The sequence below is a fragment of the Ailuropoda melanoleuca genome, chromosome 15 (assembly GCF_002007445.2).
Source record: "Ailuropoda melanoleuca isolate Jingjing chromosome 15, ASM200744v2, whole genome shotgun sequence".
Lineage (NCBI taxonomy): Eukaryota > Metazoa > Chordata > Mammalia > Carnivora > Ursidae > Ailuropoda > Ailuropoda melanoleuca.
The window spans coordinates 24,076,469-24,089,819 of record NC_048232.1 but is presented as its reverse complement, the minus strand read 5'-3'; the positions used below and the strand labels follow the sequence as shown (position 1 = coordinate 24,089,819).

General features: G+C 37.1%; 1 protein-coding gene across 5 annotated transcripts in view; it reads right to left on the bottom strand.

The window, feature by feature from the left end:
- ACBD5 (acyl-CoA binding domain containing 5) overlaps positions 1–13,351 on the bottom strand; it is a 60,012-nt gene that overhangs the window by 32,399 nt on the left and 14,262 nt on the right. For all 5 annotated transcript variants that reach the window (XR_004620726.1, XR_004620725.1, XM_034643786.1 and 2 more), the window contains 4 exons: positions 10,318–10,452; positions 8,961–9,164; positions 7,858–7,964; positions 2,821–3,082 (listed from right to left, as the gene is read on the bottom strand). Coding sequence is in view for 3 of the 5 variants with exons in the window: in XM_034643786.1 (XP_034499677.1) it covers positions 2,821–3,082; positions 7,858–7,964; positions 8,961–9,164; positions 10,318–10,452 (708 nt within the window). In the remaining 2 variants the exon portion in view is untranslated. The remainder of the gene's footprint in view (positions 1–2,820; positions 3,083–7,857; positions 7,965–8,960; positions 9,165–10,317; positions 10,453–13,351) is intronic.

The following is a 13,351-nucleotide window of genomic DNA, read 5'->3' as shown; positions in this document are numbered from 1 at the left end:
TGGAGAGAGAGAGCACGAGCAGGGGGAGGAGCAGAGGGAGAAGGAGAAGCAGACTCCTCACTGAGGAAGCCTGATACAGGGCTCGATCCCAGAACACTGGGATCATCACCTGAGCTGAAGGTAGATGTCCAACCCACTGAGCCACGCAGGCACCCCTTAGTTGAGGTTCTTAATAAGTGTTGCCAAGTTATTTTTCAGAAAGGCTGCAACAGTTTTATACTGCAGCCTATAAAAAGCACTACCGTGCAGAAATGAAATACTACAAGTTTTTATCTGTTTGCTAAGACAGTGGATAACTTTTGTTTGTTTTGTTTTAATAGGAAATTGTTTGCCTCGTTGCCCTTTGGCATCCCGGAGCCTTAGAGCAATAGCAGGATTCCCAAAGGTAAGCTTGTATCAAGCAGTGTTTTTGTAAAAGTGATCTTGTTAGAGAAACCCAACTGGGGCTGTTTGCCAAGTTAAACCCCAAAGAGAACACCGAGGTGCTTATGCCATTCCAAGAAGACTTCTACTCTTGGTTGAAAGGAAGTAAGTTCTGAAATAGTTCTTCAGGAAACGACCACATCAGTTATTGGTATGGAATTTACAAGGGGAAAAAAGTGGGAAATCTGGTCAGAGGCTTAGTTTTTTCTCTGCATCCTTAAGAGATTAAGATATTCTGTGAGGGCTTATCAGTGGGTACAGAAGGCCCTAGAGAACTACTCCCATCTCTGCTCACTTTAGTACATCCCATGTCACAGTCAGCTTTCAAATCAGCCTTCACAAAGACAGGATTAATCACACCATTGCCATGTTATGGTAACCCCCACCTCCACTCACTCACTCACTCACTCACTCCAATTACTCATTTTTTTTTCCTTCAGAGCACTTATCACCATTTGCAACCAATCTGAATTATTTACTTACTGTCAGCTGCCCTTTACTAGAATGTGAGCTCTGTGGAAGGAGGGACTGTCTCATTCTCTACAGCATCCCCAGAAACCCAGAACAGAGCTTGACAAAGAACAGCTCAATAATATCTATTCAGTGCTGAGGCAGATTCACTGTGAAGCTTATGAAGCTTAACTTCAGGGTCTGGCACTTGTACGGACCCCTGTGATTGCCGGGAGCTGTGGTGTTTTATAGGTGGGGTGAAGTCAGGTTATAAAAGAAAGCCTTTCATACATACGATTTTAGTTAATTGCTTAAAGAAAGGGACCTGAATCCAAGGCTCTAGTAATATGTTATGATCTTTCTCTTCTTTGTTAACTATTTACAATTCAGTACGTGTTCAAATGGCTATTGTTTAAACAATAATTTTCTTTTTTTTTTTTTTTTAGATTTTATTTATTTATTTGAGAGAGAGAGAGCACAAGCAGGGGGGAGGGGCAGAGGGAGAGGGAGAAGCCGACCCCCGCTGGGCAGGGAACCTGACGTGGGACTCAATCCCAGGACCCCGGGATCATGACCTGAGCTGAAGAGAGACGCTTAACCAACTGAGCCACTCAGGTGCCCTAAACAATAATTTTCTTAATACCATTAATTCTCTTTTTTCCCCTATGTCTTCATTTGTTTTATGTACATTTTTTTCAACCAGATACACAGATAATCCTTTAACTTTTTATGACCTCATGAAATTATGTAAGGATTTTCCTTTTTTTTAAAGTGTATAACATAATGAGGGCATTATGCTAAGTCGTTAAGGGTCTGCCTTTGGCTCAGGTCATGATCCCAGGGTTCTGGGATAGAGCCCTGCGTCGGGCTCCCTGCTTGGCGGGAAGCCTGCTTCTCCCTCTCCCACTCCCCCTACTTGTGTTCCCTCTCTCTGGCTGTGTCTCTAGCTCTGTCAAATAAATAAAATCTTTAAAAAAATAAATAAATAAAAATAAAGTATATAACATAATGATTCAATATTTGTATATATTGCAAAATAATCACCACAATAAGTCCAGTTAATATCCGTCACCATACTGTTACAGATTTTTTTTTCCTTGGGATAATTTTAAGATTTACTATCTCAGCAACTTTCAAATATGCAATACAGTATGATTAACTATCGTCACCACGCTGTACATTATATCCCGATGACTTACTTATTTTATAACTGGAAGTTTTTACCTTTTGACGTTCGTCCCATTTCACATTCCCTTCACTCCTACTTCTGGCAATCATCAATCTATCTGTTCTCTATCTATAAGCTTGGACTTTATTTTTTAGACTCTACATATGAGATTATATGGTATTTGTCTTTCCATTATTCTCTTTTTTGACAGTACCTTTTCATTCCTAACTATGAATAATTATAAATTAATAATGTACTTACTTTTCTTCCCCATTCACCTCTATTCTGTTACCTGATCACATTACTATTGTTGTTTACCTTTGTATTGTTAAATGTTCTTTTTTCTCTATTACTTGATTTGTCAGCTTTAAACAGTATCTTTTGATTTAAGTAGGGAAATGTGGAAAAGACAGAATTCACATTTTTACCTACGTAGCGAATAAAAGCAGAAACGTAGCTAGAGGAACCAGTAAGTGATTGTTTGGGGGAAAGAGGGCTGACAGAACATATATTTGTCTACCTCAAAAAACTGTGTAAAAGATGTAGAAATAGGGCTGTTCCCCACCCCCCAACCTGTACCTTCAGAGATGAAACTACTAGGCCTTGTAGAATCAGAGGAGAGAACCGGGCATAAAGAAAAATGGTCAGATGTTATGTAAGGATAATTTTTAACATTCCCTTTGTAGATGGACAGTTCTCATGTCTCTCCTATCTGAACCTTTTCCGTTTTACTAATTAGTTTACAAAGCTAGTCAGTGAGAACAGAAAACAATACACACCTCTCCCTCTTCTGACATTAGAAAATTCCTCATTTTCTCCACCCCGTCTCTCACGGTGTGGTGCTCCGCTGTTACTTCGGCCATCTTCTCCTCCATGCTTTACTTCGCCTTTGCCTTCAACTGCAACCACCTGTGTAGCCCCAATGTTGCCATTTCCAGGAGATCCTTCTTCAGGAAAGCCAGAGTTTTCCAAGGGCTGATTGGGATCACCACCCAAGTAATAGCGAAATGGTCCATTATTTGATGTAAAGCTGTCTAAAGACTACAAATTTAAAACAACACTTGGTTAAAAGTTATAAACATAAGTTTCTATGATAATAGAAGAATTACTATTTTTATAAAACTTTTTTCATGTTATGATAATTATTTTTCTGAAAAGTTATTCAATTCATCTTCTGCCTCCTATATATAGGGAAGAAATGGGATAGAAATGATTTATCCATGGGGGCGCCTGGGTGGCACAGCGGTTAAGCATCTGCCTTTGGCTCAGGGCGTGATCCGGGTGTTATGGGATCAAGCCCCATATCAGGCTCCTCCGCTNCCTCTCCCACTCCCCCTGCTTGTGTTCCCTCTCTCGCTGGCTGTCTCTATCTCTGTCGAATAAATAAATAAAATCTTTAAAAAAAAAAGAAATGATTTATCCATGAGCAAAGAATTGAGTAGTTTTGGCAATGAATTGTTCTCATGGGTCAGTCTTTCATCCAAGAGACTTTTTAGAAATGTCTACTCTTAGGGGTACCTGGGTGGCTCAGTCGGTTAAGCGTCTGGCTTCGGCTCAGGTATTGATCCCAGGATGCTGGGATCGAGCCCCCGTCAGGCTCTCTGCTCAGTAGGGAGTCTGTTTCTCCCTCTGCCTCTGCCCCTCCCCCTGCTTATGCTCTCTCTCTTTTTAAAATCTTTTTTTAAAAAAGTCTACTCTTATTCTAGTTACTATACTAAACTCTAAGGATAATACAAAGAAAGAGATAAAATCTCTGTCTGCAGGAGGCTTCTAGTCTTAGTAAGAGAGTGACAGAAGTAAGATCATTACAGTATAGTTTGATAAGTGTTATGAAAAATATAGAAAAAGGATGCTTTTGCCATAGGAACTGATGGGAGGGGTGCCATACGGGGGCTGAGTGGAGGCTTCCTGGACGAAATGATATGAACTAAGTAAGACTTATGAATGAGTATAAGCCAAGTCAAAGGTGTAGTAATGATGTCAGCCTGTACCAATAGAGTAGCAGCAAGACAGAGGGTGATTTGAGAACTTTTGGGATTACAGAATCAACAGCAGTTGAAGACTGAATGTGGGAAGTAAGGGAAAGGAAAAGACCAGATGGTGATACTCACCAAGATAGGAAATACAGAGGACAAAGGGGTTTCAGGGGAACAGAAAAAGACAACAGTATAGTTACAGGTAAGTATAAACTAAGGTTCTTAGGCATGATGTTTAACAGGGCAGTTAGAATGCAAAGATATAAGTTGGAGATAACATGTTCAGAATCAGCAGCATGTGAGGGATGGCAGAAACCAAGGAGATACTAACTAGGAATATATTCCTGAGAACACCAAATTTAAGGGGTCAAAAGAGGAAGAAAAAATTGAAATCAAGTTATTAGGCCAAAGGGAGGAATATATAGGAATGTTGTATATAGCAAATATTTCTAAGCTGTACACAGCTTATTGGAAATTTAATAAAATAACATTTGTTATCATTAAAAAGAATCTTAGGAATCTAATCCACCTAACAAAATTCCAAGTATACTGGTCTGTATTGGTCTACTGGTTTGCAATGACATCAGAACTATATGTATATGTATACATAAAAAAATATTTCCTATCTCAAGTCTCTTTGCAGTTTCAGAACAGCACTTCCAACCCAGTCTCTACTCCACTAAATAGTTATTCTAGAATCATTTTCTATTTTTAGTTACTACAAATCAATTATTCAATCTTTCAAAATTTCAACCTTTTAGAAAGCGATCTATAAGCTATACAACTTATTTAAATTGAGCTGAAAACAAAAACTGAAATAAAAAACTGACTTTCTTTTTCTTTCTTTTTTTTTTAAAGATTTATTGATTGATTGATTGATTGATTGATTTGACAGAGAGAGACAGCCAGTGAGAGAGGGAACACAAGCAGGGGGAGTGGGAGAGGAAGAAGCAGGCTCCCAGTGGGGGAGCCTGATGTGGGGCTAGATCCCAGAATGCTGGGACCACGCCCTGAGCCAAAGGCAGCCGCTTAACGACTGCGCTACCCAGGCGCCCCAAAACTGACTTTCTTTTAAACAATAATTTACTAAGTGAGATGAGGCCCTTGAAAGCATGAAGTCTTCTAACATGTCAGAAATTTAGTTAAACCCATGAGATGCAATGCCTTCACACCATAAACCCTACAGTAAGGACAGAAACCAAGGTAACATAAATACAAGATAAAAACATTACTGTATTCAAAAAGCAGTACACACCTCACACCAATCAGAATGGCTAGTATCAAAAAGACAAGAGGTACGACATCGGCCAGAGCAACCTTTTTCATGACACATCTCCAAAGGCAAGAGAAACAAAAGATAAAATGAACTTATGGGGGGGCGCCTGGGTGGCACAGCGGTTAAGCATCTGCCTTNTAGCCATCAGGGAAATTCAAATCAAAACCACACTGAGATACCACCTTACGCCAGTTAGAATGGCAAAGATAGACAAGGCAAGAAACAACAATTGTTGGAGAGGATGTGGAGAAAGGGGATCCCTCCTACATTGTTGGTGGGAATGCAAGTTGGTACAGCCACTCTGGAAAACAGTGTGGAGGTCCCTTAAAAAGTTAAAAATTGAACTACCCTATGACCCAGCCATTGCACTACTGGGTGTTTACCCCAAAGATACAGACGTAGTAAAGAGAAGGGCCATATGCACCCCAATGTTCATAGCTGCATTGTCCACAATAGCCAAATCATGGAAGGAGCCGAGATGCCCTTCAACAGATGACTGGATTAAGAAGCTGTGGTCCATATATACAATGGAATATTACTCAGCTATCAGAAAGAACGAATTCTCAACATTTGCTGCAACATGGACGGCACTGGAGGAGATAATGCTAAGTGAAATAAGTCAAGCAGAGAAAGACAATTATCATATTAAAATATATCAGCTCTATATATCATATGATTTCTCTCATCTATGGATCATAAGAACTAGGATGATCGGTAGGGGAAGAAAGGGATAAAGAAAGGGGGGGTAATCAGAAGGGGGAATGNGGGAATGAAACATGAGAGACTATGGACTCTGAGAAACAAACTGAGGGCCTCAGAGGGGAGGGGGTGGGGGATTGGGATAGACCGGTGATGGGTAGTAAGGAGGGCACGTATTGCATGGTGCACCGGGTGTTATACGCAACTAATGAAGCATCGAACTTTACATTGGAATCCGGGGATGTAATGTATGGTGACTAACATAATATAATAAAAAATCATTAAAAAAAAAAAGGAAAAAAAAAAGACAAGAGGTAACAAGTGTTGGTGAGGATATGGAGAAAGGAGAACCCTGGTGCACTGTTGGGAATGTAAATTGGTGCAGCCACTTTGGAAAACAGTATGGGGGTTCTTTAAATAATTAAAAATAGAAATACCAAACATTCCAGTAATTCCACTACTGGGTATAAACCCAAAGAAAATGAACACACTAACTTGAAAAGATATATGCACTCTATGTTTATTGCAGCATTATTTACAAAAGCCAAGATACAGAAGAAGCCCAAGTGTCCAATAGATGAATGGATAAAGAAAATATGGTATATATACACAATGGAACATCACTTGGCCATAAAAAAAGAATGAAATCTGGTCATTCTCGACAAAAATGGATGGATCTAGAGGGTATTAGGCTAAGTGAAATAAGTCAGACAAAGACAAATACTGTATGATTTCACTTATGTGTGGAATCTAAAAAACAAATAAAGCCAAACAACTCTTAAATACAGAAAACAAACTGGTGGTTGCTAGAGGGGAGATGGATGTGGCGGAGGTGGGTGAAATAGATAAAGGGGATTAACAGGTACAAACTTCCAGCTATAAGCTAAATAAGTCCCAGAGATGGAAAGTACAGCATAAGAAATAAAGTCAACAACACTGTAATAGAGTTGTATGGTGACTACACTTGTGAGCACCGAGTAAGTAATATACAGAATCATTGAATCAACATGTTGTACACATAAAACCAATATAGTATTGTATGTTAATTATACCTAAAAAAAAAAGTCAGTGTGAAGGACACATTTATTTGAAAATTATTCACCTTTCTTGACTGTCAATCAATGTTTCAAACACAGGGACTAGCTTTAAGAGTTTACCCTCTGCCTTCCCCATCCCACCTCCCTCAGAATATTTACAAATATAAATATATTACAAATAACAATATTTAAATATTTTTTTTAAAGATTTTATTTATTTATTCGACAGAGATAGAGACAACCAGAGAGAGAGGAAACACAGCAGGGGGAGTGGGAGAGGAAGAAGCAGGCTCCCAGCGGAGGAGCCTGATGTGGGGCTCGATCCCACAATGCCGGGATCACACCCTGAGCCGAAGGCAGATGCTTAACCGCTGTGCCACCCAGGCGCCCCAATATTTAAATATTTTTGAATATTTAGGAAAATTATATATTTTTAAATTCACAAAAATAATTTTAAATACAAAAGTTTAAATATTTTATAGGTATATTTTCAAAGTGATGAACAACATGTACATCTGCTATTAAAAGAAGTTATGCAGGGCGCCTGAGTGGCTCAGTCAGTGAAAGAGTCTGACTCTAGATTTTGGCTCAGGTCATAATCTGGGGGCTGTGAGACTGACCCCGCGTTGGGCTTGCACTGAGTGTGAAGTCTGCTTGAGGTTCTCTCTCCCCCTCTCCCTTTGCTCCTCTCCCCACCACCACACGTGTGCTCTCTCTCAAAAAAATAAAATTTAATAAAAATAAAAATTAAAAAATAAATAAAAAGTTATGCGCTGAATTCTGATATATCACTTTGAAAATTTACCAATTAAAAAATGTCATTTTTACCTCCTCTTGTCCAAATTGTTCCATGGAATCACAGTAAACTTCACTGTCTGAATCACTTGTCAAATGCTGAATTCCCGAAACATCTTCAACATGATCATCATTTGTAACTAAAAATGAACAAATGTCCAGGTGGAATTATTATCCTCTAACTGAAGAAAAATGCATTTATTCCATTCTTAAAATTTATCAGCTCTATATAATTTTCATACTGGAGACAAATTTGATTAAGCCATATTTTTTCTTTCAGCTTACCAAAACTTTAAATTTAGTTGATAATTTTTATTTGAAAATATTATAAAGTAGTTTATCATGTAATTACACAAAGACACTGTCCACATCAAACCATACAAAGCTAGGAGGCCTAAATTGGTACGCAACTATTCAAGTTCAGTTGTTATATTAAAAAGTATATTTCCTGGTTTCTTGACTGAACTGCAGCAATGTTCATAATTCATCAAATATATACTACAGGCTCACCCCTGGAGTCCTAAGGTATGAAAAGACTATAACTTATCTTGCTGACTGGAGAGCAAAGACATCATATAATCAGAGGTTTAGGTTAAAAGAAACAACAGGAATAAAAGTAAAACATTTCAAAATTTTATTTTAAAATGCCATACAAAAACACAATAAAAAATGTCTCAATAAAAATAAAACAGTTGCCCCTAATTCACTATCTTTCAAAGCTATACACCCTTATAATATTAATAAACCCTAAGATATTACTGACTAAAAGGTTTTTATGGGAATTTCTTTTCTTCCTCCCTCCCTCTATCCCTCCTTCCCTCCCTCTTTCCTTTCCTTTTCTTTCCTTTCTCCTTTCCTTTCCTTCCTTTCTCTCTCTCTCTCTCCTCCCTCCCTTCCTTCTTTCTTTTTTTCAGTAGGCTCCACGCCCAGTACAGAGCCCAATGTGAGCTCACGACCCCAAGATCAAGACCCATAACCGAGATCAAGAGTAGAACACCCAACTGACTGAACCATCCAGGTGCCCCCTGAATAAGAGGTTTTAAAATTCTAAACTGCTCCTAAACATCCTAAAACAATGAAAACAATATTCCGTTCATAGGAAAGAGGCTAGGCAGATAATTATTACGGAACAATACCTTGGTGAATGCAGACAGCAGTTTTTCCAGTTTGCTCCAAGTTTTCATCTATAGGCTTTATTTCTTCAGCACTTCTGCCATTCAAGGAAGAACCAGCATGAATGTCATTCTGTGTATCCTGAGCAGAGCTGTCTTTATCATAGCCATTAGTAACAATGATTTCCAAATTCTCATGGTCTGCAGATTTCTTCAGCATTTTCTTATCTTTTATAAGAAAGTAGGGAGATTCATAAAAGTTCATAGCAGGTCAACTTCTGTGTCTATGTTCTAATATCAAGTAATCATTTCTCCAATCTACCATAATCCCTTTGATCAGTTTCCTACTTGGATCAGAAAGACAGAGTACTCCTTGAAAAGGGGTTTATTATATGCTGACAGCGCACTCAAAACTGCTTCAGCTCCCTGTGAATCTTCTAGAAGATATTTTATTTTATTTTATTTTTTTATTTTATTTTATTTTATTTTATTTATTTTATTAAGTAAGCTCTACACCCAACATGGGGCTTGAACTCACAACCCTAAGATCAAGAGTCACATGCTCTACCAACTGAGCCAGCCAGGCTTCCCTAGAACCCCTTTTAAAAGATAACCTCTCAAGGTCTTTACACTCTCTCAAGCATAGGCAAATTGCCCTGCAAGACCCAGCAGTACAAAGGGGTTAACACAGTCAGTAAAAATATCCTTCAAAGAAGGTATTATTTGTCATATCTTATTAGAAAGACAAAACTAAGTTGTGCCATTTGTTTTAGTGTCTTCCTGCCTCCCCTTTCTCAAATAGTTTTCCCAAGAATCACTGGTACTCTTACTAACAAGGCCCCCCAGTGCAGTACCCCATGACTCCAATGTTCCCTCTTCATCAAAACTTCTTCCTGTATCCAATTCTCTGGATTCCATTCTACTCTTGGTAAGGACTTCAGAGTTTAACCTGTCCCCTCTCCTTGGTAACATATGCATAGTCATATTTGGAACAATACCTAAAATGAATACATTTCTTTTTTTTTTTTTTCAAGTAAACTCTATGCTCAACATGGGGCTTGAACTCACAACTCTGAGATCAACAGTCGCATGCTCTACTGACTGAGTCAGCCAGGTGCTCCATAAAATGAATACATTTCTAATGCAGCATTTCAGGCATTACATTTAGAAAAGTGGTCTATTCTTGTTAGTGTTCAATTCCATCTATTCTATCTCTGCACAAGGCTGACTGTCCCCGTACTTTTGGCCCACAAAAAACTTGGTTAAAAGGTCAATAGCCCATATCCCACCATACACACAATTCATATACAAAACCAAATCAGCCCAAACTGCTCCATATTTTATTTAATGTTAAATTATTAGCTCATCATCCAAAGATTACCATTATCACTTTGCTCTGCTCCTTTCACTTCTTCTTGGGCCTCTTCTTCCTCAGACTCGGCTCCACTATCACTGCTTTCAGCTTTCCCATTAACAGTTTTGGCATTTGGAGTAGAAGTTAGAACATTACCAAGATCTAAAATATGAAACGATCACTTAATCGCTAGTGCTATAACATATAACAAGGCTGTAATTTACAAATAATACTGTCATTTACAAATAAGTAATAAAATAAATTTGATAAAACAACTTTTTTATTCTTGTCTTTGACTATAAATATACATATATTACATAAATAAACCTCTTCAAGTTTCAGTTTACAATAAAAATGATAAAGCTATCTTAAATCCTTTCTAAACAAGACAATGTTATTTTTTAAGTTAACTATCAATCAAAATAGTAAAGTTAGAGATGAATGATCTTCTTTATACACAGTAAATGAAGAGACAGTTGCTATATGCTAGCATACTGAAAACAAATACAACAATCTCATCAATATTATAATTGAACTACATTTAAAATTTTTTAACCTTTTATTACCTTTAAGGCTTTATATTTATCTTTTTTTTTAAGCATCAGTTAATGCGATCAATCACACAAAGGCACATACATTGTCCTACTGGCCAGTCATATGTTGAGAATAAATACATCAGAACTTCTCAAACATTAACATGCTTAGGAATCACCTGAGATCCAGTTAAAATGCAGATTCTGAATCTGTAAGTCTGGAGTGATCTAAGATTCTGCATTTCCGTAAAGCTCCCCTGTGATGCCAATGCTGTTGGTTACTGGACCTCATTTTGAGATAAAGGGAATTACATTTCTATCACTCTTTAAGATAATAAAAGCCTCCTACACGGCTACTGGCCAAAACAGTGGTCTCCCTCCATAAACTTTTGGGCTCATTTTCACTTACTCAAATGCATTTTGGATGCTTCCCTGCATCCCAAACAACATATTAAATTTCAAAATCTCCATACATCTTAAACAGGAACAAAAGAGTAAGAACTCAACTCTACCATTGCCATTGTGTTCTACTCTCTCTTAGAGAACCATGCAGCATCACGGTTTATGAATCTTGTTCTCTCCCTGACAACCAGAAAAAGCAAGACTAACAAAAACAAAAAACAAACAAATAAGAAAAAACACTAACCAAAAAAAAAAACAACAAAAACAAAAACAAAACAAAACCCAAGAAACAAAAACACCCACCATTCATGGACATCTTCAACAAAACTCAGCAACAGGGAATCCCCTAAACCCCCATCAAATGTACGGTTATAGCAAAACTACTTGACAGCAGCAAAAGCAGCATCACAGCACTGTGATGAGAGGTGTAGAAAGCACAGAGAATTTACTAGCAAGCCCTACTCAACATTCAAAAATCAATTAATGTAATACGCCATACTAACAGAATAAAGGACAAAAGCCACATGATTATCACAATAGATGCAGAGAAAGCATTTGACAAAAATCAAATACTTTCATGATAATAATGCTGAAGAAATTAAAAATACAAGAAAATTTCCTTAATCTGATAAAGGGCATCTACAAAAATTCACAAACAGCATCATAATTAATGTTAAATGACTGAATGTTTTTTGCTCCTAAAATAAGGAAGAAGACAAAGATGTCTGCTTTTGCCATCTCTGTTTAATATGGTACTGGAAGTTCTTGCCACAGCAATTAGATAAGAAAAATACAAGGCATCAAGAATGAAAAGGAAAAAGTAAAATGGTCTCTGTTTGCAAATGGCTCTTGTATACATGAAATACTAAGGAATCTACAAAAAAAAAACCCAAAAACCGATTAGAACTAACAAAAGGTTCAGTAAGGCTGCAGGATACAAGATCAATAAGCAAAAATCAATTGTATCTCTACAACCTAACAATGAACAATCCAAAAATGAAATTAGAAAATAATCTTATAATAACAGTAAAAAGAATAAAATGCTCAGCAGTACACTTGACAAAAGAAGGTGTAGGAATTTTATACTGCAAATGACAAAACACTGTTGAAAGAAATGAAAGAACTAAATAAACGGATTGGAAGACAATATTGTTGTGATGACAGTACTCCTCAAAATGACCTACAATTCACTGCAATCCCTATCAGAATCCTAGGTGACCCTTTTTGCAAAAAATTGACAAGCTAATTCTAAAATAAAATCCTTTAAATGCCAAGGATCCAGGATGGTCAAAACAATGTTGAAGAAGGACAAAGTTGGGCAGTTCATACTTCCTGATTTCAAACCTTACTATGTATGTATACTATGAAAAACCCCATATGAGACAGATACATCTGTCCTACCAGGCCTAAGTAGCTACTTTTAATACCACTCTTTGTTAAAAAAAAAAAAGTCAAGATTGCAGACTATGAAACACCCATATACTTTGACCTTGGCTATTAGATTTCTAATACTATTTCTTACAGATATTTCTTCCCATATATTAAACGACATTTGTACAGGGTTACCTTCAGCAGCATTTTTTGAAAATCAGAAAAGGAACATGGTACATAACATGGTATGTTAACTATACTAAAATTAAAATTAAAAACTTAATATAAAAAAAGAGAAAACAATCTAAATATCCATTAGAATGTTATAGGTTAACTAAATTATGGTACAGGTCCACATCCTTTATAACCCTTGGATCCAGATATGATTTAAAATCCAGTTTTCTAATTTTGCAAAGGTCATATACTATATGTACTATATATTATGCGACACCTTCAATAGAGTCTAAGGCAGCTCCCACTAAATAAATAAAGTTTTTACAGCAAAACATATGAACAGTCACACTAAATAGAATAAAGATTTAAAATAGCTTCATGTCATTTCAGGTCAGGGTCTGCTGCTCAATTAGTTCATGTTCAGGTCTTAATTTTAAAGATACAAGTGGCCACATTAAAACCGTGTATAAGCCGAAAAATATGCAAAAATGATACAGGACCTAAAAACAGGTCCAGATTTATTCCCCTCTGAATCCTAGCAACATGCTTCACACGGAGGAAATACTTAATATGTTTTCTGC